Source organism: Rhinopithecus bieti, unplaced genomic scaffold (assembly GCF_001698545.2).
Source record: "Rhinopithecus bieti isolate Rb0 unplaced genomic scaffold, ASM169854v2 scaffold_18688, whole genome shotgun sequence".
NCBI classification, from domain to species: Eukaryota; Metazoa; Chordata; class Mammalia; order Primates; family Cercopithecidae; genus Rhinopithecus; species Rhinopithecus bieti.
In genome coordinates, this window is record NW_016809492.1 from 137,253 (window position 1) to 164,269 (window position 27,017).

The window sequence follows — 27,017 nt, forward strand, 5'->3', positions numbered from 1 at the left end:
GCGCACCACCCTCTAGGAGACTGGTATCGCAGCCCGCAGCTCCTAGGAACTGAGACAGCTTGGGCAGGGGCTTCAGGGACGCGGAGTGGGAGGCTTATCTCTGCCTAAAGGGGACAGCGGCCCGCAAACAAGCAAGCCAGGATAATGCTCCGAGGTCCCGCCCAGGAAGACAAAACGAAGTCCCACCGCTCACACACCCGTGAAACACAAGAGCACAGCACGCCCCACCCGCAAGCCACGCCTGGCGCATCACGCACGCACGCATACACGTCTGTCGCTGCTTCCCGCCTTGCGCTCCGTCATGCTCTATTGCGCATACCTCGGGGAGGGGGAGGAACGCAGATTGACAGGGACGCAGAGGCCTGAGCGAGGCGGAAAAACCTCACCCGGGCTAGCGGGTAGACCCAAACGGCTAGTGCGTCACTTCCGCTGGGGGCGGGGCGGGGCTGAGTGGGTGGTGACCCAGCTGCTGCGCTAGTGTTTGTGTTGGAAGCTTAGCCGATGCAGGCCGGTAGGAGTGGACGTCAATGCCGGGAACGAGTGAGTCGCCGCTGCAGCCCTTGTGACTGCGGCCTGCATCCCGGTAAGTGGCCGCAAGGGGACAAGGGGCGGGACGATAGGAGGCTGGTTGATCGTTCTAGACCCTTGTCCGTCTCTCCGGGTCTTCCTTTCTCTTTCTTTGAAGGGCACTTCCCTAGCGAGAGGGTGGGGAGACGCCAGGCTTTGGGGAAGACCTGGCGCTGGAAGGAGCCCGCCGCTCCTGGAGCTCATTGGTGCTCCGCGCCCTCCGCCCCCGTGGACTTTGCTGCCCCAGAAGCGCAAACTGGTTTTGGTTTCGCCGGTCCCGCCCTGCTCCTCCTGTCCCATCCCCAGGACTCCCTCCCCAATTTCCCAGAGTCTGTCTGCCTTCCCCTGGACTTTAGTGTTCTCCCGTAGTTAGCTGGTCACTCTCAGGAGGGTTTCCCTACTCTACATCATTCTCGACTGTCATTGTGCACCTGGTGATTCTACTGCCTGATATTTTTTGTCAGCGATTTCTTTCTAACCCCATCCGCATTTGATTCCATCCCTGACCACTGCTGCTTAAGTAGATTCAGGTGTGTACTTTTTAAAAGGTGAAGGTGTATGAATCACTGTTGCAGTGCTTCCTATCCCTGTGTCATTTCTGTCATTATGCTGGAAGGAACCTGCTTTCCACGCCTAATACAATGATAACTTTAAAATAGTGATTCATAGGAAAAACTTAAGAGAGTTGTGATATAAGGGACTGTCATATAATCCTGTTTAAAATACTGTGTTCATTTCCAGTAACAGTTGTATCCTGGTTCTGCAGTCCTAATTGCCGAGAGTTCAAAAATGACAAATGTTTCCGTGTATTAAGAAAATGCTGTTAAACAGTGAAACATCAAGAACTGAGAGCTTAAGGCTTGTGAAGCAGTTGTATCAAGCCCATTGTAGCTATTTTGTTAAATTGCTTATGCCAATTAGTTGTACTTTCAATATAAGAACATATTTTATTTCGTTATTATAATCAACTTTTCTTAATGTTGATCTCTTTAAATTTCTGTATCAGGCCTAAATTAAAATCTTGTAAACGCCCTTTTAATGAGTGATGTTGAAGGAAGGGGTCAGTTTCACTAGTTTAGATATTCACTTGTTTCACATGCAAAGGTGTTACAAGAACAGCCTGTACTTTGAGTTGTTTTTTTACCCCAGTTAGAGGGGTTGTGCTGAAGCTGCATATTGCTTCACTTGTGGAATATATATTTGTAAAAAGGTCAGAGTTAGAACGCTTAGCCATAGACACCTTCCTGTCCTGCCATTTTTTGTTGTTGTTGTTGGGAGTCTCTGTCACCCAGGCTGGAGTGCCCTGGCGCGATCTCAACTCACTGCAAGATTCAAAAGATTCTCTTGCTTCAGCCTCCCGAGCAGCTGGGATTTACAGGCGTGCACAACCACACCCGGCTAATTTTTTTAAGTAGAGACGGGTTTCGCCATGTTGACCAGGCTGGTCTCAAACTCCTGGCCTCAAGTGATCCTCCCGCCTTGGCCTCCCAAAGTGCTGGGATTACAGGTGTGAGCCACCGCGCCTGGTCAGTCATTTCTTAGTTCTTATTTTTTTCTGCAGTACTCGCATATTTTATTCTGTTCCTTATCCATTACTTGAAAAAAATTGGTCCTGTCTAGGTTTCCAGTGTCCTGATTTTTTCAGGGTGGCTTTTCTCCTCTTTTGTTTCCTTTAGAGTCTTTTCTTCCTCTCCTTAGCTCTTGGGTGGCACTCAAGCCTCTACCCCTGTTGCTCTCTCTAATCTAGAGTTTCCTATTTGAAACCCAGGTATACTTAAATAGGCATGTGAATATACTGAAATGTTATGGAAAATATAGTTTGTATTGCAAATACATATTTTTCAAGGAAAAAGAGCTTTTCTCAGGTTCTCTGATCCCAAAATAGTCATGTATTATTACTGTAAACTATCATCTGATAAATCCATCTAATGTTGTGGTTTCTGCTGCCACAATGCTGGTAATTCCACACGTAAATCCACAGTCTGTGTACATTTCCATTTGAATGTCCCACTGTTACTTCATCCTGTGAATCCAAAAGAAAATGTGTTTTTCTCTCGTATTAAATTGGCCCCTTCACAGTTTTCTCATACTCGCAAATGGCACTCTTCATATTTTTCAGATTTAAAACCTTAGAGCTGTCTTAACACTTCCCTCTCTTTACCCCATTCTTGACTGTCAAGTCCTGTGTTTTGTTGTTTTCTCTTTTTTCCTTTACTTTCAAAGTGTTCAGAGTGGCTCTCTTCCCCACACTAGTTCTTGCTGGGTGAGGTGTCAGAGCCCCAGCATTGGAAAGTGGTCAGCTTGGCACAGTAGGGTAGTAAGAAAAATTTACCAACAACAATATAGGTTTGAAAAGGAAAGTTTTATTAGATAGAAAGAGTGCTGCAGAAGAGTGCAGTGAGGTGCCTCAGCAAGAGAGGACAGCTCACTGCAGTGGATTTTCTTCTTAGGGGTATTTATGGACCTTACAGCAGAAGCTGAAGGGTAACTTGGACCATATTAGCCACGTAGGTCATGATCAGTAATTACATTTGTAGACATTTTGGTGCTTTGATATCAGCAAAGGTTGCACAATGAGTTTTGACAAGCATACATTCTGGACATGTATAGAAATTCTAGTTACTTATACGTTTCTGGGAAAGAATCCTGGTACCAGATGCCGGCTTTAGCCAACAGAGAAGTCTAATTATTTCTAAATTCCTCAAATAAGGAGTTGTCCCTCTGGATGGTCTGCTTAATGGCCACCAGGGGATCTTTGCTCTCCTCAGTACTGTTACCTTCAGACTGTTGTCACCCTTTTGCCGGTGTTATATTAATCATTAAGTGACATCCTCTGTAAATTCATTCTTTCCATCCTTAGCTGGTCCTCAACCTAATAATTCCCTTAATTCCTCTAGTTAAAACTCCATTCCCTTCTCTAGTGGTTGGTCCAAGCCTCTCAGTTTTATTCGTACCTCCCTTGTATTTATAGTATGTCTATTCTTCCTTGCTCTTTTTTCAGTTGATGGTAACATCTCACTTTACATTCTTCTTCCTATGTTTTTGCGATCTAACGTCTGGCTGAATGTACTCTCAAAACACTTATCTTGCATTTACTAATGTTGTGATTTGGGGGCAATTAAATTAAACTTACTGATTTTGTTGGTCATCTTTGTTTTGTAATTTTTGATTGGTAGTTGTCGTTTCTGAGAAAGGTGTATTAAATCTCTCATTATGATTATGAAGTTGTCTAATTTTGTAATGGTTCCCATATTTTGGCCTTTTGTACTATATTTTAATGCCAAGTGGATAGGTGGTTTCATAAATTCGTCATATTGGAAAGAAACAATGCAAAATTCTACCATAGTCTAGTCTCCACTTCCTGCCTGAATTTTGGGGTCCGTGACCCCAAAATATCTGAGACAGGTCTCAATCAATCTAGAAAATTTTGTCGAGTTTAAGGACGCATCCGTGACACAGCCTCAGGAGGTCCCACTGACATGTGCCCAAGGTGGTCAAATGCCACTTGCCTCTATACATTTTAGTGAGACATAATGCATTAATCAGTCACATTGGTTTGATTTGGAAGGGTGGCACAACTCAAAGGGGACAGGGCTTCCAGGTCATATAAAAATTTTCTGATTGGCAGTTGGTTGAATGAGTTGCTATCAGTGGAAAGGAATGTCTGGGTTACCATAAGTAGGTGTGGAGACCAAGGTTTTATGATGCGGATGAAGCCTCCAAGTAGCAGGCTTCAGAGAGAATAGATTGTAAATGTTTTTTTCTTTTTTCTTTTTTGTTTTGAGAGGGAGTCTCGCTGTGTCGCCCAGGCTGGAGTGCAGTGGCACTATCTCAGCTCACTGCAACCTTCGTCTCCCGGGTTCAAGTGATTCTTCTGCCTCAGCCTCCCGAGGAGCTGGGACTACAGGCATGTGCCACTACGCCTGGCTAATTTTTGTATTATTAGTAGAGACGGGGTTTCACCATATTGGCCAGGCTGGTCTTGAACTCCTGACCTCGTCATCCACCCACCTTGGCCTCCCAAAGTGCTGAGAGTACAGGCGTGAGCCACCGCACCCGGCCTGTAAATGTTTCTTATCAGACTTAAGATCTGTGTTGATGTGAATGCTGGAGGGGTATAATGAGGCACATCCAACCCCCTTTCCATCATGGCTGAACTAGATTTTCAGGTTAACTCTGGAATGCCCTTGGCCAAGAGGAGGGGTCCATTCAGATGTTTAGGAGAGCCGTAGAATTTTATTTTTGGTTTGGTTCATCTTTATCATTCTTTTTTTCCCCTTACTTGGCCTTTAATCACCTTGTAGTTCTTGCTGTTCCAAAGCTCATATTTGTCTCCAAATTGTTGGTTGTTTTTTCTCTCTGACTAGAATGCTGTTTTCCCAGATTTTCTTAATAATTTTCTTCCTTGCTTCATTCAGGTTTCCACTAAAATGTCAACTCAGTTCTGATCACACCATAAAATAGCGCTCTGTGCCCATCTTCCCCTCCCCCCTGCTTTATTTTAATTCATGGCACTTCTCAGCCGACTATACATTCCGTTCATTATTTGTTTTATTTCTCAGTAGATTGTCTTCTCCTCCAAGGTCTACATGATTACCTGAGGTTTAATAAGTAAATGGATCATTCCTTTATTATTATGCAGTGTCTCCTTTTTATCCATAATTAATGCCTTTCCCTTATGTTTACCTTCAAAGGCTTTTCACTTTCTGACGGGTAGTTTCGGTCTGGTATAACATTTTTCCCAGTCCTGTATTTTCAGCCTTCTGTTACAGGTGTGTTTGTAGCTAGCACATAGCTGGAGTTTTCATTTCTGAGATTTTGCCCTCCTTGCTTATTCTGGGTACAGTTCTCTTTGACTCTTTATTTTTGTTCCTTCTGTTTCACCTTTGAACATTTTAGACCTTAATTTTTTTATATTTCGGAATCTTAGTTACACATTTGTTTTCTGGCTATATTTGCTGATCCTCTCTGCAGGTGATGGTGCATTTCTTTGCATGTTTTGTAACTTCAGTGAGTTCATTTTCTGTGGTGGTTGCTTGGTGTGGGATCCCATTGCCCATAGGGTATCTGCACCTTGAGGATAGTATGACTGCAGTTCCACACCCGTGGGTCCTCTTAAACCTGGAGATTTTTTACTATTGACTTTGAGCATGGCTTTATTATTTTATAAAATTATTTTTTATTTTTTAAATTGCCAGATAAAGGTGTATGTATTTACGGTGTGCAACATGATTTTTTAAGTATTATTTTCATTGTGGACTAACTAAATCTAACATATGCATTACCTCACACAGTTATTTTTCTGGTTTAATTTTACAGTTTCTTGGTATTCTTCAAGTTGAGCATGGATTTTAAAAAAAAATAATGTATAATATTTGTATATGTTTATAGGGTAGATGTGATATTTTGATACATGCGTACAATGTGTAATGATCAAATCAGGGTATTTAAGATATGCATCACCTTGAACATTTATTTTTTCTTGGGAATATTGCAAATTTTCTAGCTATTTTGAAATAACACAATATGTTATTGTTAACTATAGTCCCCCTACTTTACTATTCAAATAGTATAACTCATTACTTCTTTTTTTTTTTTTTTTTTTTTTTTGAGGTGGAGTCTCGCTCTGTCTCCCAAGCTGGAGTGCAGTGACTGTGATCTCGGCTCACTGCAAGCTCCACCTCCCAGGTTGACACCATTCTCCTGCCTCAGTCTCCCAAGTAGCTGGGACTACGAGCGTCCGCCACCTTGCCGGGCTAATTTTTTGTATATTTAGTAGAGACGGGGTATTAGCCAGGATAGTCTCGATCTCCTGACGTCATGATCCACCCGCCTCAGCCTCCCAAAGTACTGGGATTACAGGCGTGAGCCACTGTGCACGGCCTATAACGCATTACTTCTAACTGTATGTTTGTACCTATTAACCATCCTCTCTTATCCCCTCCTTTCCAGCCCCCACCTCTCCCTCACACACGCTGTTCCTAGCCTCTGGTAACTATCATTCTACTCTCTATCTCCATGAGATCCAACAATTTTGGCTCCTACATATAAGTGAAAACAGAGCATGGCTTTTTATCCACAAGTATTTTACCTTAAGTGTTTTTGTGTCATTGGGGCTGCAGAGCTTTTATGTTAACTTGACTTACCTTATTGACTACAAGTCCCAAAGAGTTTGGAAGAGTCTTGTGGGAATCAAGGGAAAATGTCCCCTTCCACCTCTGCCAGTTTGCTGAAAATCAGCTGACAGAAACAGATTACTAAGAGAAATGGCATACAAATTTATTAATGTGCACAGCTGAGAATCGCAGTGATTACTTAAATATCCCAGTGGGGCCCACATACTTAACATAGCTGTTTTCAGAGGGGAAGGAAAGATGGGGAATAGAGGTAATTCTGTTAAGCAGCAGTAACTGATTACTAGGGCGAAGGAATGGACGGGGGGTTGGAAGGACAGAGATGAACTTGTATTCTCTCTGAAAACTGAATGAGCCTAAGAGACAGACTTTATCTTGTCAGAGTGTCATTTGGGTGTGGTTACATTCTTCAGTCTTCCAGTCTTCTTTTCTGCAGCAGATAATAAAATTGTTTTCCCCTCTCCCTGAGGGGGAGAGGGGAAAACAATTATTCTCCTTGGGGAATCTGTCTGGTCTTTTTGTAGATAGGGGAAAAGTCTCTTCTAGCATCTGTTGATCTCTGATGGGGCTTTACTTCAAAATACTTATACCAGGCAGCCATATTTTGTGGTAGAATTCCCTGGGCTCCTTCAGCCTGGAAGACAAGACAGGCTTTGCTTTTTTTCTCTCTCTTCCATATAAAATTCTAAATGGCACATGCAATTTAGAAGGAAGGATTTTACTTCAGGCTGTTACCTTCTGGACAATTGGAATAGGTTCTCAGTTCCATCTTTCTCAGCGTCATCTACCTCTCTCTCAATCTCTCTAGGTCCTGCAGTAAAACTAGACTACATGTAATCTCTGCACATACTATATATGCTTTCTTCCATGCTTTCTTCTGTTTGCCTCTGTGTGTAGTTTTGTTTGTTTTAGAGATGGGGTCTCTGTGGCTCACTGCAGCCTCAGACTCCTGGGCTCAAGTAATCCTCCCACCTCAGCCTCCTGAGTAGCTAGGACTACAGGCGTGTGCCACCATGCCCAGCTAATTTGTTTTATTATTATTTTTTGAGACAAGGTTTCACCATTTACCTGGGCTGGTCTCAAACTCCTGGCTGTGTTTGTTTTGTTTACCATTATTTAGAATTCTCTCCTTTCCTTCTCATCTTTATACATGATGAATTCCTTTTTAACTTTGGCCAGTTTTTAACCTCTTTTTTTTTAAAAAAAAACTTCCCTTGATTTTATCTCACTTTGTCTTTCATTCACATGATGCCTTCTGTTACAGTGCTTTAAATATTTTGCTTTTTCTAATTACAAAATAAAACCTCATTATAAATAATTCAGACAGCAGAAAAGTAAAAGTAAAACCGTTCTCATTCCCTTTTGGCCCCATGCCTTAGGTCATAAGAATAAACAGATGCTTATCCTTTCAGAATCAGTTTGTGTATGTATATGTGTGCCCATAAGATTTCAACTACATATGTAGATTTTCATTTTTTAATTTTTTAATATATGTGTGTGTGTATATATATAAATGTTCATGTGTGTATAGCATATATAGAACTGCAGATGGCTTTTTTAAAAAAAGACTTTTTTTAGAACAGTTTTTAGGTTCACAGGAAAATTGAGAGGAAGGTACAGACATTTCCATAAACCCCCTACCCCAGTACACGCATAGCCACCTCCATTATTGGCATCACCCACCAGAGTGGTACAGGTATTATAATTGATGAGCCTGCATTCACACACAGTCCCCCAAGTTCATAGGGTACATTTAGGTTCATTCTTGGTGGTGTACATTCTTTGGGTTTAAACAAATGTTTAATTATATTTATCCATTATTATGATACTATACAGAAGATTTTAGGGCAGTAAAATACTGTCCTCTGTCCCCTACCTACCTAGGGATAGGATACTGTCCTATCCCTAGAAGGAATATAGTATTCCTTCTATACTCTGCTTTTGGCAACCACTGATCTTTTTACTGTCTTCATAGTTTTGCCTTTCTAGAGTGTTATACAGCTGGAATCATATTTCTATGGTCTGAATGTTTGTGCCTCTCAAAATTCATGTGGAAATCATAACCGCTAAGGTGATGGTATTAAGAGGTAGGTCTTTGGGAGGTGATTAGGTCAGGAGAGTGTAGTCCTTAGGAATGGGATTACTGCCCTTCTAAAAGACAACCCATAGAGCTAGTTAGTACCTTCTACCATGTGAGGACACAGTAAGAAGACAGCCATCTGTGAACCAGTAAGTGGGCCTTCAGCAGATACCAAATCTGCTAATACTGATCTTGGACTTCCCAGTCTCCAGAACTGTGGGAAATTTTGTGAGAAATAAATTTCTATTGTTTATAAGCTACCTAAGCCAGGCATGTGTACCTATAGTCCCCGCTACTTGGGAGGCTGAGGCAGGTGGCTTGCATGAGTCCAGGAGTTCAAGGAGGTAGTGAGCTATGATCATGCATGCCACTGCACTGCAGCCTGGGTGACAGAGTGAGACCCTGTCTCTATAAAACACACACAGATACCCCATTTTATATATGGGGTATCTCCCATATGTAAGCTCCCCAGTTTATGGGATTTCGTTGCAGGAGCCTGAACAGACTAAGACACAGTATGTAGCCTTTTTCAGATTGGCTGTTTTCACTTAGCAATATGCATTTCAGGTTTCTTGCAGTCTTTTTATGGCTTGATAGCTCATGTCTTTGTAGCACTGAACAATTTTCCATTGTCTACACATACCATATATTGATATGCCACAGGTTATCCATTCACTTACTAAAATACATCTTGTTGTTTTGAAATTTTGGCAATTATGAATAAGGGTTCTATAAACATCCATGTGCAGATTTTATTATGCACATAGTCTCAGCTCCTTTGGGTAAATATCAAGGAGTACCATTGCTGAGTCATATGTTAAGAGTATGTTTAATTTTGCAAGAAACTACCGAACTGTCTTTCAGAGTGACTGTACCGTTTTGTGTTTCTTCAGCAATGAGTAAGAGTTCCTTTTGCTTTACATCCTCACCAGCATTTAGTGTTCTCAGTGTTCTGTATTCTGGCCAGTCTAATAGGTATGTCGTAGTATCATGGTTATTTTAGTTTGCATTTTCCTGATGACATATGATGTGGTACAACTTCTCATATGTTTATTTGTTTCTATATATCTCCTTTGATGAGGTGTCTGTTACGGCCTTTGGCACATTTGTAATTGAGTTTGTTTTCTTATTGTTGAGCTTTAAGAGTTCTTTAAATATTATGGATGACAGGTCTTTATCAGATATGTCTGTTGAAAATATTTTTTCCCAATTTCTGCCTCATTGTCTTATTCTCTTGACATTGACCTTCACAGAGCAGAAGGTTTTTTTTGTTTTGTTTTGTTTTGAGACAAAGCCTGGCTCTTATTGCCCAGGCTGGAGTGCAGTGGCACGATCTTGGCTTGCTGCAACCTCTGCCTCCTGGATTCAGTGATTCTCCTGCCTCAGCCTCCCGAGTAGCTGAGATTACAGACGTGCACCACCATGCCCAGCTTATTTTTTGTATTTTTAGTAGAGACGGGGTTTCACCATGCTAACCAGGCTGGTCTTGAACTCCTGACCTCGTGATCTGCCTGCCTCAGCCTCCCAAAGTGCTGGGATTACGGGTGTGAGCCACCACGCCTGGCCAGAAGTTTTTAATATTAATGAAGTCCACCTTATCAATTTTTTCTTTCATGGATCATGCATTTGATATTGTCTCAAAGTCATTGCCATTCCTAAGGTCATCTAAGTTTTCTCCCATGTTACATTCTAGTTTTATACATTTGCATTTTACATTTAGATCTGTGATCTGTTTTGAGTTAATTTTTTTGATAGGTATAAAGTCTGTGTCTAGATTAATTTGCATGTGGATGTCCAGTTGTCATTTGTTAAGAAGACTGTTTTTGCTCCATTGTATTACCTTTGCTTTTTTGTGAAAGATCAATTAACTGTATTTAATTGGGTCTGTTTCTGGATTCTTTATTCTGTTCCATTGATCTATTTGTCTTTTCTTTTACCAATACCACATTTTTAAATTGGATTATTCTTTTCTTATTTGTATGTATTCTTTTTATATAGTAGTTAAGAACCCCTTCTATGTTAGATGCTGTAGTTTCTTCTAGCCTGACTTACTTGATTTAATGAGCACTTATTACTTAGGTAGTGAAATCTTTTTCACATGGCTATTAGCAGCTCTAGACTGGAAGTTCTTTCATATCCTGTAACTGTGTGACTTCAACATCTAGCACCATGTCTGGTATAGATTAAGTATTCTATAAATCGTTTGCAATGAATAATGTATAAGACCTGACCTTTTTCTTCAAGGAATAGTGTCTTCAAGTCTAGTGTCACATAAAGTAGTCCAGAATTTAACAGTGAGGAAGGGGGGAAAAAAAAGCGGAGTATCTAAATTGCATATTAAATTATGTGTTGTAGGAAAACTTACCTATTGGGAAACTTCTCTAAATTAGTTCTTTTCCCTAAACATTCTAGTCCTCATTTTCTTTTTTTATTTACCTCTGTACTGAAAGTGAATTATTTTATATTAGCTTAAAAATGAATTTTCTATCAGCTATAATGGCAATATTTTATCTGCTTTTTTTGATACAGCTTGCTGAATTTAGTCCAAATAGTCTTGTATTTTCTATTATACCCAATTTCAATTTTTCACGTGAATTCTAATTTTCTTTTTCTTGCCATTTCAGGTAAGACCATGAATTATGGCATTTCTTAAATGAAGCACTCAAGAAGTGAGAGAATGTCATAGAAAATAAATGATTTTTAAGTTATGTCTATTAATCTGACTGTAGATATATATATTTACCTCCTTTGTAATGCAAGAAGTGTTTGTGGGAAGCAGAGAAGCAAGCAACTGCATTTCTTGTTCTCACCTAAGCATTGCTGGAGGATAAGCCACATCAGTCTACAAAGAGGTTTTCATACAAACATAATAAGATGTAAATGGACCAAAAGCGAAGCACATTCTTGCAGTAAGCACTGTTACTCTCCAAGCAACCATGGTTTACATATTGGAATTTTGAAACTTAGCACTTCTGCTCCCAAGGGACTTACAAAAGTGAACATTTGTAAGTCCCGTATTAAAAGTACTTTGAACTCTGTTTCAAAGGCTATTTTTGGCAATCGAAATGAAATGATTTCACGTTTAGCTCAATTTAAGCCAAGTTCCCAAATATTAAGAAAAGTATCAGATAGTGGCTGGTTAAAACAGAAAAACATTAAACAAGCCATCAAATCTCTGAAAAAATATAGTGACAAATCAGCAGAAAAGAGTGCTTTTCCAGAAGACAAAAGTCACATTATAGACAAAGAAGAAAATAGAGGTAAACGCAGTCTTTTTCATTACACAAATATTATAACCACAAAATTTGGAGAGTCATTCTACTTTTTATCAAATCATATTAACTCATACTTCAAACGTAAGGAAAAAATGTCTCAAGAAAAGGAAAATGAACATTTCCAGGACAAATCAAAACTTGAAGATAAAAAGGTAGAAGAGGGGAAGTTAAGTTCTCCAGATCCTGGCATCCTGGCTTACAAGCCAGGCTCAGAATCTTTAGATACTGTGGACAAGCCTGCAAGTCCTTCTGCGATACCTGATGTTCTTCCAATTTCAACTAAACAAAGTATTGCTAACTTACTTTCTCGTCCCACGGAAGGTGTACAAGCTTTAGTAGGTGGTTATATTGGCGGACTTGTCCCCAAATTAAAGTATGATTCTAAGAGTCAGTCAGAAGAACAGGAAGAGCCTGCTAAAACTGATCAGGCTGTGAGCAGAGACAGAAATGCAGAGGAGAAAAAGCGTTTATCTCTTCAGCGAGAAAAGGCAAGTTGTTCAGTGTGCTTTTTGGTTCTATTACTTTTTGTCAAATTTGTAAGTTTTATTTCCTAATGAGAACTAAGAAACTGGAATTGTTCTTTAGAGCAGTTTTGTATTCTAATCATATATATTTAATATGTCTTTGTAGATTATCGCAAGGGTGAGTATTGATAACAGGACCCGGGCATTAGTTCAGGCATTAAGAAGAACAACTGACCCAAAACTCTGCATTACTAGGGTTGAAGAACTGACTTTTCATCTTCTAGAATTTCCTGAAGGAAAAGGAGTGGCTGTCAAGGTAATTTCTAATTTATTTAATCTGGTTTTGTCTTGGAATAAAAATACTAAAAAATTCTTCTAAAATGGAAAAGGCAAAGCCATTCATTTTTCTATTTGAATTTTGTGGTTTTTATTATACATGTGATGTATATTCAGTAATTATCCTATTTATTTTGTGACATACATTATGCTAATCATTTTATTTTGTTAGCACCAATATGTATACATGAAATTAACATTTATAAAATAGAAAATAATCAGTGTATTAGTTGAATTGCATAACAGCTGCCAGATTTTTCTTCAGAGCAATGTAAATATTTATACTATGTAACTATTCTTTTAAGCTAGGAGACATAATTCATATGTAAGGCTGTTTTTATTTCATGGTCCTTTCATATTTGAAAGTCTAAAAATTTTAATGACCTTACTCATAATTGAATTAGTAATTATATTAAGTAAAACAATGAGCTTTTCTTTGCCTCAGTTTTTTCAATTGTAAAATAATGAGGATAATTTAGACCCATTTATATGGACTGTTTTCAAAGAAGTACTGTAAAATATGACCAATGTGATTGAGTCACTTTACATCTATATTATTAAGATTATTTGTAATGTTTCATGAAAATTTGAAAATATGATAGTTATTGCTTAAATTTCATTAGAAATCTCTTAGTGCTTATTTTATCTTGCCATTCAGAAAATTGTTTTAATTTAGATCATATTTATTTGACTTTTTAACAATTATCTTGCCGAAGAATTGTCTTTGAATAATGTACCCATCCTTAATTGTGTATTGTATAACACATACATTATTATAGGTAGCTTCAGTATTTTATGGTCCTACAATTTAGGATTATATTTTATATTTATATAATCTTTTACATAAAAGATAAGATTCTCAAATATACATATGCTTTTAAGTATATTTCACATTTCAGTGATATACTGAAAGCAAAAGTTTTTAAATAGAATTACATACCGACTTAGTCCATTTGGGCTGTCATAATAAAATACCTTAGCCTGGGTAATTTATAAACAACAGAAACTTATTTCTCATAGTTCAAAATGAGAACTGGGCAGTCCAAAATCAAGGCACCAACAATTTGATGAGAGTCCCTTTCCTCCTAAACAGCAGCTTCTCATGGCCTACTTACATAGCACAAGGGCAGGGGGGCTCACTTCAACCTCTTTTACAAGGCCAGTTGTACTACTGATGGATTTCTGAGTAGTTTTCAGTTGTAGTTTATTATTAAATCGTCTTGCTAATTGAAACTCTGAGCATTCTTTTATCTTGCATAACTAATCCCAAATCTAAGGACCTTTCAATACTATGAACAAATGTGATAGGAATGTATATCCAGATCAATTATGAATAAAAGTCTAGATAGTCTGAAAAAACTCGTCACCCTTCCCTTAAATAATCATCTGAAAAACAGTGAACTGGACAAATTGCATAAAACATGTCGGCATGTATGCTCTAGTGTGAACTTTTGCAGCTAAACTTTTTGTTATTATCAAGAGTTGAGCTTTTGAAAATGATAGAATTTTTATAAAACATCTGTATGAATTTCACTTTTTTATGTGTCTCCCATACTTATGGTAGCTAAATACAGTGAATTATGTCTGATATGTAATGCTCTAAAAAAATGAGTTACTTATTTTGTGTGCTACATTTATGGCAGTTACATTTAGGGAATTGTCTGTGATAATTTTTTTCACTGTTTGTGATGAAGGTGGTCTCCTTTCATTATGTTTTTTAATTAAAAAAAGAACTTTGACTATTTAGAAAGAAGGCAGCACAAAGCATCGTAGGAAATCAGAAGAAAGAAAATATAAGAAAGTAAAAATAATATATGTTTACTACCCTCAGATTGCCACTGTAATGTATTAGAGTTTATTTGTGTTCATTGGATTAAGCTGGCTTAAGCTCTAATAGCAAACAACACCAAAATCTCAGTGACTTAACAAAACAGTTTTATTTCTGGCTCATGCAAAGTCAACTGTGAATTTGGGTGACTCTTTGGCACAGTGAACCTCTGTGTGGTGGTTACTTAGATCCTGTCCTGTTGTCTGTATTTTAATTAAGTCTTCCTCTATGATTTCTATGGCAAGGAAAGAATATTTCAGCAGAAGTTGCCACAGGTTTCTTCTACTCACAGTCTGTTTATCCTTTCTGATTGCATGGGCCTGAAAACTACAACCTTCTGTATGCTTGGAAGGGGAAGCAAACTGGGTGTTGGTGAACATTAGTAATGTCTGCCACAGTATTCCTTCAGAATTTATTCTATGCACATATATACCAAAATAAACCCATTCTGTATATGTTGTTTTATAATCTGGTTTTTTAGCATATAATGTATACCTTTCTATATCAGTAAATGTTCCTTTATCCTATACCCAGTTTGAAAATGTTCTTTACGTAACTGATTAGATCCAAATGGGGGCCCAGTCTAGATCACACATTGCATCTAACTATTTCTCCAAGTCACTTAAAATATAATGCAGTCCTTCAGCCACACCTTCTTCACCTGCACCTTTAAAACTGACTTAATTCAAGACATCAGGCTGGTTAACAGGCAGAATGACTCACTTTCTGGATGTACTTGCCTTCTTTCTCAATGTTACTTGAAGTGTTCCTCTTTCCTTTTCATTTCCTGAACATTGGAATTTAAATATAATGGCTTGATTGAGTTAAACATTTTGTCGTTAGAGCACATTGTAGGTAGTGTCATGTGCCTTATAATGCATCACATCAAGACACACATGACAATTAGTTGAACAACCATTAGTAATGCTAAGGATGACCACTGGGTTAAGGTGATGAAAATCTGCTTCCCATTGGACAGTTGTGCTAGTAGTATTATCTCATCAACCATTAACCTAATCATTTCCAGAACTAATAATTTCATTAGAGTTGCAAAATGACCAATGTCTAATTCTGTTACTCCTACATTATAATTGATATTCTTCTGTAAAGTATAGCCTTCCTTCATCAACTGAAGCTATTTGGGTATTCTCAAAGGCAAATTTTACAGGAAAGGAAAGAGAAATGCTTAATTTCCTTGTATTTAGTTACCAGTTTTCAAAATAAGGTGTTGCTTTAATAGCTGCCTCAGTGATTAAATGAATTTTTTTGCACCTTTGAAATAATATTATGGACTCCTTGTTTTTCTAAGTTAAATGTGTTTCTTTTTCTTTTTTTGGGAAACAGAGTCTCTGTCACCCAGGCTGGAATGCAGTGCCACAGTCTTCACTCACTGCAACTTCTGCCTCCCAGGTTCAGGCCAGCTCAGCCTCCTGAGTAGCTGGGACCACAGGCATGCGCCACCACACCCAACTAATTTTTGTATTTTTTGTAGACAGAGGGTCTCACCATGTTGCCCAGGTTGGCCTCGAATTCTTGGGCTCAGGCAATCTGCCTGCTTTGCCCACAGTACTGAGATTATAGGTATAAGCCACCTCACCCAGCCTCTCTCTCTCTCTCTCTCTCTCTCTCTCTTCTTTTCTTTTCTTTTCTTTCTTTCTTTTCTTTTTTTTTTTTTTTTTTGATGGAGTCTCGCTCTGTCGCCAGGCTGGAGTGCAGTGGTGCGATCTCGGCTCACTGCAACCTCCGCCTCCTGGGTTCAAGGGATTCTCCTGCCTCAACCTCCCAAGTAGCTGGGACTACAAGTGCCCGCCACCATGCTCGGCTAAGTTTTGCATTTTTAGTAGAGACAGGGTTTCACCATGTTGGCCAGGCTGGTCTCGATCTCCTGACCTCAGATGATCCACCTGCCTTGGTCTCCCAAAGTGCTGGGTTTACAGGTGTGAGCCACTGCTCCCGGCCTCACCCAGCCTGTTTCTATGATCTATTTTCAACCCCTCTCTGTTTTAAAATGCTGAATTTGTCACAAGGATTCATACATCCTTTGGGTTTATTAAAAGCTTTTATAAAATGTTATATATAGAAAACAGCACAAATCATAAGTTTACAGCTCCATGATTTTTCACACATGAAATACATCTATATAACCACTACCCTGAATGAGAAACAATCTTATGAACACTCCAAACACTGTCCCCAAAAAGGTTGATCAGTTTTTCAGAATTCTAGCAGCATAATTTAGTTGTGCCTCTTTTTGCATGTTATATGAATGATAAGCATGTGTTCTTACATGTCTGGTTTTTTTTTTCACTCCATATTATGTTTGTGAGAACCTTCTATATTGTTGGGTATACTTTTCATTTTTCCCTCTACTGCTAGACATTTGGATGGTTTGCAGTTTGGGAATATTATTAGGAGTAGTACCTCTGGGTTATATGTTTTGGAAAATATAGGTCTTCGTTTCTTTGGGGTATATACCTAAGAGTACTATTGCTGCTCACAGAGTGAGCATATTTGTATCATTAGTAGATACTGCCAAATGGTTTTGCTTAGTGCTGGTGCCAATTTATTCTTTCACCAGAATTATATGAGGCCTCTGTGTTCTACTTTCTCTCCAACACTTTATTTTGTAATCTTTTTTTGAGACTTGAGTGTTGCTCTGTCGTCCAGGCTGGAGTGCAGTGGTGCGATCTCGGCTTGCTGCAACCTCCGCCTCCTGGGTTCAAGCAATTCTCCTGCCTCAGCCTCCCGAGTAGCTGGGATTACAGGCACCCGCCACCACACCCAGCTAATTTTTGGTTTTTTAGTAGAGACGGGGTTTCACATGTTGGTCAGGCTGGTCTTGAACACCTGACGTCAAGTAATCTGCCTGCCTTGGCCTCCCAAAGTGTTGGGATTACAGCCATGAGCCACCGCACCCTTTTCAGTTTGAGCAGGTTTTTTGGGTGTTAAGTGATATTAAATTGTGGTTTTAATTTTTTATTTCATTGATAGCTATGACATTCAGCATCTTTTCCATGGTTTATTGGCCATGTTGATGCTTCCTTGTGAAGTACCTATTCCAGATCTTGCCTATTCTTCCATTGGGTTGACCAACTTTTTCTTCATTATTTGTAGAATTTAAAAAGTATATTATGGTTGTAACTCACTTGTCATGTGTGGTGTGTATATGTATGTCTTACAAATATGTTCTCCTATTCTATGGCTGACCTTTTCACTCTTGTGTTTTTTGATAAACAGATATTCTTAATTTTTTCTAATCTATAATTTTTTTTTTTTTGAGATGGAGTCTCGCCCTGTCGCCCAGACTAGAGTGCAATGGCGCAATCTGGGCGCACTGCAAGCTCCGCCTCCCAGGTTCACGCCATTCTTCTGCCTCAGCCTCCCGAGTAGCTGGGACTACAGGCGCCCACCACCACGCCCGGCTAATTTTTTTGCATTCTTTTAGTAGCGACGGGTTTCACCGTGTTAGCCAGGGTGGTCTTGATCTCCTGACCTCATGATCCGCCTGTCTCCACCTCCCAAAGTGCTGGGTTTAGAGGCGTGAACCACCACACCCAGCCAATACTTTTCTTTATGGTTAGTATTTTGTGTCCTGTTTAAGAAATCTTTGCCTATCCTAAAGTCATAAAAGTATTTTTGGCCAGGCGCCGTGGCTCAGGCCTGTAATCCTAGCACTGTGGGAGGCTGAGGTAGGCGGCTGAGGTGGGCGGATCACGAGGTCAAGAGATCAAGACCATCCTGGCCAACATGGTGAAACCTCATCTCTACTAAAAATACAAAAATTAGCTGGGCTTGGTGGTGTGCACCTGTAGTCCCAGGGGCTTGGGAGGCTGAGTCAGGAGAATGGCTTGAACCCAGGAGGTGAAGGTTGCAGTGAGCCAAGATGGCGCCACTGCACTCCAGCCTGGTGACAGACAGAGCAAGATTCTGTCTCAAAAAATATATATATATATATAAATTTTCCTGTGTTTTCTTCTGAAACCTTGCTTTGCCTTTTACTCTTATATCTACTATTCATCTAGAATAGATTTGGTTGTGTGGTGTGTGGCAGAAGTCCTGACTTTTAAAAAATACACTTATCCAGTTGACTCAGCACCATTTATTGGAAAGACCTTTATCATAAATGAGATGTATATATGGATCTGTTTCTAGACACAGTATTTTTTATTTATTTATTTTTAGAAATGGAGTTTCGCTCTTGTTGCCCAGCCTGGAGTGCAGTGGCGCGATCTCGGCTCACCACAACCTCTGCCTCCCAGGTTCAAACGATTCTGTTGCCTCAGCCTCCCTAGTACCTGGGATTACAGGCATGCACCACTATGCCCAGCTAATTTTGTATTTTTAGTAGAGACAGTTTTCTCCATGTTGGTCAGGCTGGTCTTGAACTCCCGACCTCAGGTGATGCACCCACCTCGGCTTCCTAAAGTGCTGGGATTACAGGTGGGAGTCACCATGCCCGACCAGATACAGTATTTTATTCCACTGGTATATTTGTCTATTGTTGCTCTAATAGTGCACTGGCTAAATTTTTGCAGCTTATAAACTTAATATTAGGTAGTATAAATCCTCCAACCTTGTTCTTCTTAATATTGTTGGCTTGACTATTCTTGACATGTTATATTTCTATATGAATTTTAGAATCAGCTTATCTACAAAAAAAATTTTAAAAGAGAAAAACATGGTGGGATTGCAGTGAATATATGGAACAATTTAGGGTGAATTGGGTCTTTGTTGAGTTTCCAAGCCATGACATCTTTTTGTGGTTATTCTAATATGAACATCAATTCTTGGTTTTTGTCATTCGGTACTGGATTCACATGCTTTATAGTTTTCTGGACGCTGGACATTGTAAATTTTAAAAATTGCATAGGCTGTAGATTATATCAAATTATATATTTTTGCAGCGTTTGTTCTTCTGTTGGCATTTGAGTGGAGCACAGATAGCCTTAATTGAGTTAGGGTCAAATCTGGATCAAGGCTGTATTACAGTTTGGGTAAGACCTCTCTTTTGCCCTGATTTTAGGGTATATTCTTCCAGGGCTTTCAGTTGAGAGCCTGGTGTGTTCACTTAACCACCACCTCATTGGGTCCTAAAATCTCAAGAATACAAAGCCTTCCACTCTGATTTTCAGAGGTCTTCAGCTTACCTTTCGCCTTTCACACCTCCTGATTTTAGAATTCAGCAGATGTCTTGAGGTAAAGCCAGCCATGTGTTTGAAGCCCTTCAGGTCTTCTATTTTTTTCACTCCAAACCCCTTAGATGCTAAGTGATCAGCTGGTTTCTCTGTTGTTTATTTGGGGCCCTCTGTCTGATTCAGACTCAATTTTTTCGTCCTTTACTTTTTCCTGGAATCAGCAAATGCCTCAAGGGAAGAAAAGCTATAGTTTTCCAGCTCACTTCCTAGCAATTACTCCTTCTCCAGATTCTTGGCTCCATCTGTTCTTGTTGCTTCAGCAGCTCTCTGTCTGATGCCTTTAAACAGATGGTGCTTTTCTTGTATTTCATCAAGATTTTCTTGTTCTTGATGTGAGCATTGATCTCTAACACAGTGTTTCATCTTAACCGGAACTGGAAATTTGCATTATTCTCCACCATTGCTCAAGTTCCTCTAGTGGGGCCTCCCAGCTCAACATTAGGGGAAAAAATATTGAGAAAGAATTTAGAGTATTTCAGATTGATTGATCATAAAAAGGAAACAAAATGAGTGATACCTAGGAAAATTATTTGATTTACAGAAAGTTACACAGCAGAATTATAGCTGCCACTCAGCCATTCCATTAAACCTGGGGTACTGACTATGTAAGATGCTTCTGTGTACGGAAGCTAGAGAATCTTTGGTAAGCAACATAGAACTCTAGGATTTAAGCTCTTGTCTGTGATCAACAATATGATGTTGAGTGCTTAGAATCTTGTCTCAGGTTTATTTAAACTGATTATTTAATTGTAGTAGCCTACTTTTACCTTCTTACCTCAGTCTAACTTGTTAACATTTGTTCCTATTCCTTTATGAGGCACCCTTGAATCCCATATGCAATGTATACAAGATGGTTCATTATTTCTTTTTAATAACAGTTTAACTTCTAGTAGTTACTGTGAATCAGTTTTAGACTCTTAATCTCAGGATTTGGACAAAATATTATACAAAATTTATAATGTTAACCTTTTGTTGTAATACTTTGTGAATTTCTATAATTAAATAAATTATATTTTCTCTAGTTAAGTATTACACCTTTTAATGAAAATATTTGAATAGAGGTTAGTTTTTGTCCCAGTATTAAAACAAATATAATCTAGATAATTGACATTAATATATCAAAAACTAATCTGTCTTATAAGATTACTGAGAAAGTAATGAACACTGTCACCTTGATTGTCATGTGATGAACTGCATGTATTGGTTAATAATAATCATACATTTTCAGTCTTGATTTGAAAAAAGCAACAAAGTATATTTTCTCTCAATATAGGAAAGAATTATTCCATATTTATTACGACTGAGACAAACTAAGGATGAAACTCTTCAGGCTGCAGTTAGAGAAATTTTGGCCCTAATTGGCTACGTCGATCCAGTGAAAGGGAGAGGAATCCGAATTCTCTCAATTGATGGTGGAGGAACAAGGTAAGGCTAGGAACATGATTCTTTTTTCTTTTTTCTTTTTTTTTTTGAGATGGAGTTTCCCTCTGTTGCCCAGGCTGGAATGCAGTGGCACAATCTCAGCTCATTGCAACCTCCGCCTCCCAGGTTCAAGTGATTCTCCTGCCTCACCCTCTCAAGTAGCTGTGATTACAGGCTCCCGCTACCACACCCAGCTAATTTTTGTAGTTTTAGTAGAGATGGAGTTTCACCATGTTGGCCAGGCTGGTCTTGAACACCTAACGTCAGGTGATCTGCCTGGCTTGGCCTCCCAAAGTGCTAGGATTATAGGCGCGAGCCACCACACACAGCTGGAACATGGTTCTTAAAAACTACAGATTCAATTCAGCTTTAGGAATTAAAAAAAATGATTTGATACATCATTATAAAATCAAATTTTTTAAATAAAACATGAAATTATTTTAATTAAGTGCTACTCTGACATATACTTCAATTCTTTGGTTTGATTTAGTATTTATATTTTCATATTTTATTTTATTTTATTTTAATATTTCTATTTTATATTTGGCCTTTTAGACCTTTTTGGTAGTTTAGAAGCTTATCAACCATTATTCTCATAAAATCTTGACAGTGTTTTATAATTTTAGCTGTCTTTTATTATTTTATTTTATTTTTTTGGAGACAGAGTCTTGCTCTGTCACCCAGGCTGGAGTGCAGTGGCGCGATCTCATATCACTGCCACCTCTGCCTCCCAAGTTCAAGCAATTCTCCTGTCTCAGCCTCCCAAGTAGCTGGGATTATAGGTGTCCGCCCACCATGCCTGGCTAATTTTTTGTATTGTTAGTAGAGACGTGGTTTCACCATGTTGTCTAGGCTGGTCTTGAACTCCTGACCTCAGATAAACCACCTGCCTCAGCCCCCCAAAGTGCTGGGATTACAGGCATGAGCCACCGCCCCCAGCCAGCTTTCTTTTATTACACTTATCTTACCCTTATATATCCACTAGTCACTTGATAAAGTGATGGTTGCAAAATGAGGCTATATTAACTTCCTGACTTCTGATGTCTTCACTTGGAGATGCCAGTTCTGGTGCTATATAAGAAATAAATTGATTCTTTGTTCAGAAGGAGATAATTTCACTATTAAGCTCTGTTTTTACTACTGGCAATCCATCCATGCTTCCTACTCAAGTCTTTGTTTATCTAGTTCTTTCCAACTTGTTGGTTAGATTTTTTGGCTTGGTTTTTCAAACCTTTTCCCCAAAATCTTCTAGCACATTCTCTAGTTCCCTGCCATCCCTACTGCTACCTCATAATTCATAGTACATGCCCTGCCTATGGTTCTTAGCTTTAACTTACCTCCCTGATTTTGCTTTTTGGTATACCCAACTTGCCAACCACTCTTGTGTATGTTCAAGTACTACCCTATATCTTTTTGTTAAATTCCTTGGTTTTCTATTCACCCGAGTCCTTTATACTTGACATCAATATGAAGGAAGGAGTAAAAAATGAGAGAAGGAAGCTAACCTCAGATGGTGGCAGTGGAAGGCAGGAGGAAGGTAAAACATGCCAGTAACTTTTTTTGAGATGGAGTTTTGCTCTTGTTGCCCAGGCTGGAGTGCAGTGACATGCACTCAGTCACTGAGATGCAGTGCATCTCAGCTCACTGCAACCTCCACCTCCCAGGTTCAAGTGATTAATTCCCCTGCTGCAGCCTCCCAAGTAGCTGGGATTATAGGCATGCACTACCACACCCGGCTACTTTTGTATTTTTAGTAGAGACGGGGTTTCACCATGTTGGCAATTCTGGTCTCAAGCTCCTGACCTCAGGTGATCCACCCACCTCAGCCTCACAAAGTGCTGGGATTATAGGTATGAGCTACCACGCCCAGCCAATACCAGTAACTTTTAAGAAACATGGAGACAGGATATGGTAGACATAGGTCAAGATCACTCTAAGTGTAAACCTGTGTGTGACTGGGACAGAATTGTAGGGAATCTCAACAGATTGGTGTTGAGGAAAGACAGTTTTTTTCTTGAACATATTTAATATAAGATTATATCCATACAGAAGTGCTCAGTTGTCAAAAGCCCACTGAAGAGAGAACAGTCTTAAAAGATCTTAGAGGATGTTTCTTAGGAAAGTGAATAATGTTAAGAAGGTATATGTCATTCATGTGATATACATACAGTGATAACTGGAGAGATTATTCTAGTTCACAGAATTGGTTCCAAATGGTGAGAAATAAGGAAAATGGCAGTTAAATGAGTAGGAGCATTTCACTAAGGAGCAGAAGGAATCCTCTCTGCCATTAAGTTCAGGGGAGTTGGGACAGGTAGTGTCATTCATTGAGTCAGCTAACAAATATTGGGTGCCTGCTATGTTGTAAGCACTGATTTAGATCCTGGGGACGGTAAGCAAACAAAACAATACAGTGTTTGCATTGTAGAGGAGGAAAATGACAACAAATAGAAAAACAAAAATATGTTATTCTGGGTGCTATGGAGAAAAATAAAGCAAAGTAAAGGGATAGAGAGGAAGAGTACTATTTTAAAGAATGCTCAGGACCAAGACTTCTTTTTAAAGAAGTTATATTTATGTAGAGATAGGAAGGAAGAAAATTAAAGAACATTCAGATGTCTGTTTAAGGTCAGACAAGCATGATGAAAAAGAAGTTTGTATCCAATGAATAATTTATCTTGTAGAATAAGAGTTGTATTAGTCATATAAGGAGGAAATCAGTGTGAGGTAATTTGGGAAAATCTAGGGGTGGGTTAGGATGAAGTTAGGTTTAGATTTGTAATTCTCCACTGGAGGTGATTTTGCCCCCTAAAGGACATTTAGCAGTGTCTGGAGACATTTTTGGTTGTCATAACTAGGGCACTGCCACTTTTCATCTAGTTTGAAGAGGACAGTTGTGACTAAACATGATACAGTGTACAGGACAGCCCCACAAAACAAAGGTTATCCAACCCAGAATGTCAGCAGTGCTGCTGTTGAGAAAACTTGGTTTAGGGGAATATGGGAAAGCAGCCTGAATGAGAGGTTTGTGTGGAAAGCAGTAATGTATGAGGGCTTGAGAGAAAAAAATAAAAAACCCTATCTTTTACTTCTTTAGTATAAGAGAACCTACAGTGGTAGGCATAGACAGCTGTGGCAACTTGGCAAATATATATGTATTTAAATTCATTCAGAATTTATGAACACAACATTTTAAATAGTTAATTTTCCCGATTATACGAGTAGTTAGAAAAACCTGAGAGAGAAAAAATCCCTAAAACCATAGCTCACAACTCTAAGATTATTTTAGTATTTTGATTTTCTTCTAATATTTTCTTTGTGAACATATATGTGCCTATTTTATTTCCTTTTGTGATAATAGAGGTCACATTGTTAAATAATTGTATCCATTACATTTAATTCATCGTCTTGCCTTGAATTAATAATGTATCTCTTTCATAAGACATCTTCTTAACTCTCCTCAAATCCACATAATTTATTGTATTTAAAAGATCAACATCTTTGGTTTTCTACTTTAATCTTACAGAATTTTCTAGTTACTTCCTGTTAACATTATCAAGGCACAATTTGACACTCTAAATTTTTTGGTGCCTAACTACCTTTGTGTTCCAGGACTTACCTACCCCCTACCTTGTGTTGGCAATAGAGCTTTTCATCGTTTTTTTGTATTCTCCCACTGTTAAAAATTGTCATGATACACACATGAGAGTTTGCATGGTACGTACACCCTCAATTGGTCTATATCTCCTAAGCTTTTTCACCGTTTCGCGTTCCTTCATGAAGCTATTAACTGCTGTTGGCAAGGATTCAGAAATGAGCCAAGTCAGCAACATTAATTAATATACCATTAATGTAGAGGGATATCCTAAAGTTATTGAAAGTTTTTAAAAATGAATAAAGAAAAGGGAGCTTAAAAATCTGACTGGTGGTCAGGCGCCGTGGCTCGCGCCTGTAATCCTAGCACTTTGGGAGGACAAGGTGGGCGGATCATGAGGTCAGGAGATCGAGACCATCCTGGCTAACACGGTGAAACCCCATCTCTCTAAAAACAAAAAAATAAAAAAATTAGCCAGGTGTGGTGGCGGATGCCTGTAGTCCCAGCTACTTGGGAGGCTGAGGCAGGAGAATGGTGTGAACCCAGGAGGTGGCGCTTGCAGGGAGTCCAGTGAGCCACTGCACTCCAGCCTGGGCAGTCTCAAAAAAAAATAAAAAATCTGACTGGTGAAATATGTAAGATAAAAATGTATAGAGTCATAGGTGACCAACTATATTAGTAAGAGAAGAAACCAAGGTATGGCATTCCAAAACCAGTGAGTGAGTTTTTAAGTGTTTTCCAGAGTTTTTTTTTTTTTTTTTTCAATTTTATGTTGGCATATCTTTGTATTCTTATTTAGTTGTTTATTGGTTTTTGGCATTCTTAAGAAGTGTATTTGGGCAGATTTCTTCTTCTTTTTACTTTTTTTTTCTGTAGAAATGGGGTCTCGCTGTATTGTTCAGCTGGTCTTGAACTCCTGGCCTCAAGTGATCCTCTTACCTCAGCCTCCCAAAGCTCTGGGATTACAGGAAAGAGCCACTGCCTGACCAGATTTATTCTTATTTAAGGAGATACTGTTCTGCAGAAGGATGGGTTCAGTGAAAAAACAAGAGAGAGATAACTAGTATAAACTAGCACATTTTAAAATGTAGGTTTTGTATCATTTAGATATTAGATTTTCAAAAGTAATCCTAAAATTTGGACAGGCAATTTTACTGATTCTGAAATATATTATTAATTTTCATGTTAGCATATAAACTACAAAAGCAATTCTTAGATTGTTTTATTCAACGGCTTAAATTATTTTTTCTTTAAACAGGAATTGTCATTTTGCCTTTAATCTTTTCTATAGGGGCGTGGTTGCTCTCCAGACCCTACGAAAATTAGTTGAACTTACTCAGAAGCCAGTTCATCAGCTCTTTGATTACATTTGTGGTGTAAGCACAGGTAATTATTATTATATGGAAGTGGTGCATTCTGGCAGTACATTAAGGAAGAGAACATTAAGCACTTATGTTTAAGATCATAGTCCTTTGCCTCCTCCAGCCCTCTCTCCATACCCCAAAATTTTCTCCTCCCTTTTTTTCTCTTTTATTCATGATTATGCCATTTAGGCACACTAGGTGGCAGTGTGTCCTACCAATTATAGCTAGATATGGAATCAGCTGTTTAAAAGGACATCCAAGAGTACCTAATATCTTTAATTACATTGGTTCCTAGGACTAACTTGAAGGAGAATTGCTTAGTGACTTGGTGAGTTGTCAAATACACCATATTTTGTGACTAAAACTAAGTAATTTATTGATGTTAGAAAAAACGTGAGTTAGCTACCATATCTTATATATAATTTAATGTAAAACAACACATTTGTAAATATTTTTTAATTATTATTATTTTCATTATTTAATCCTTTTGAACATTTATTTAATCCTTTTGAGACCTAGTAAATCCCTTTACATTTGTTAACCCAGTACAAGAGACATGAATTTTAGTTTTTCTTATTACTCCCATTTTACACCTGAAAAAAATGGGGCTCTGAGAAGGAAAGTCGTTTGTCCCGGGTGACATAGCTAGAAATTTAAGCCAAATTCAACTCTAAATTTAAGCCAAGACTATGATTCAGGAGATCTTATCATCATAAGGGCTATAACTTAACACTGATAAAACTAAGAATTCTTTTTT

The 27,017-nt window shown here is 38.7% G+C and overlaps 1 protein-coding gene across 1 annotated transcript in view; it reads left to right on the forward strand.

The window, feature by feature from the left end:
* Positions 1 to 298: 298 nt before the first annotated feature.
* The window catches only part of PNPLA8 (patatin like domain 8, phospholipase A2), a 52,542-nt gene continuing 25,823 nt past the window's right edge, over positions 299 to 27,017 (forward strand). The window contains exons 1-5 of the mRNA XM_017889538.1: positions 299 to 583; positions 11,406 to 12,544; positions 12,687 to 12,836; positions 21,153 to 21,304; positions 26,188 to 26,318. Of these exons, the coding sequence (XP_017745027.1) occupies positions 11,489 to 12,544; positions 12,687 to 12,836; positions 21,153 to 21,304; positions 26,188 to 26,318 (1,489 nt within the window). The 5' untranslated portion in view covers positions 299 to 583; positions 11,406 to 11,488. The remainder of the gene's footprint in view (positions 584 to 11,405; positions 12,545 to 12,686; positions 12,837 to 21,152; positions 21,305 to 26,187; positions 26,319 to 27,017) is intronic.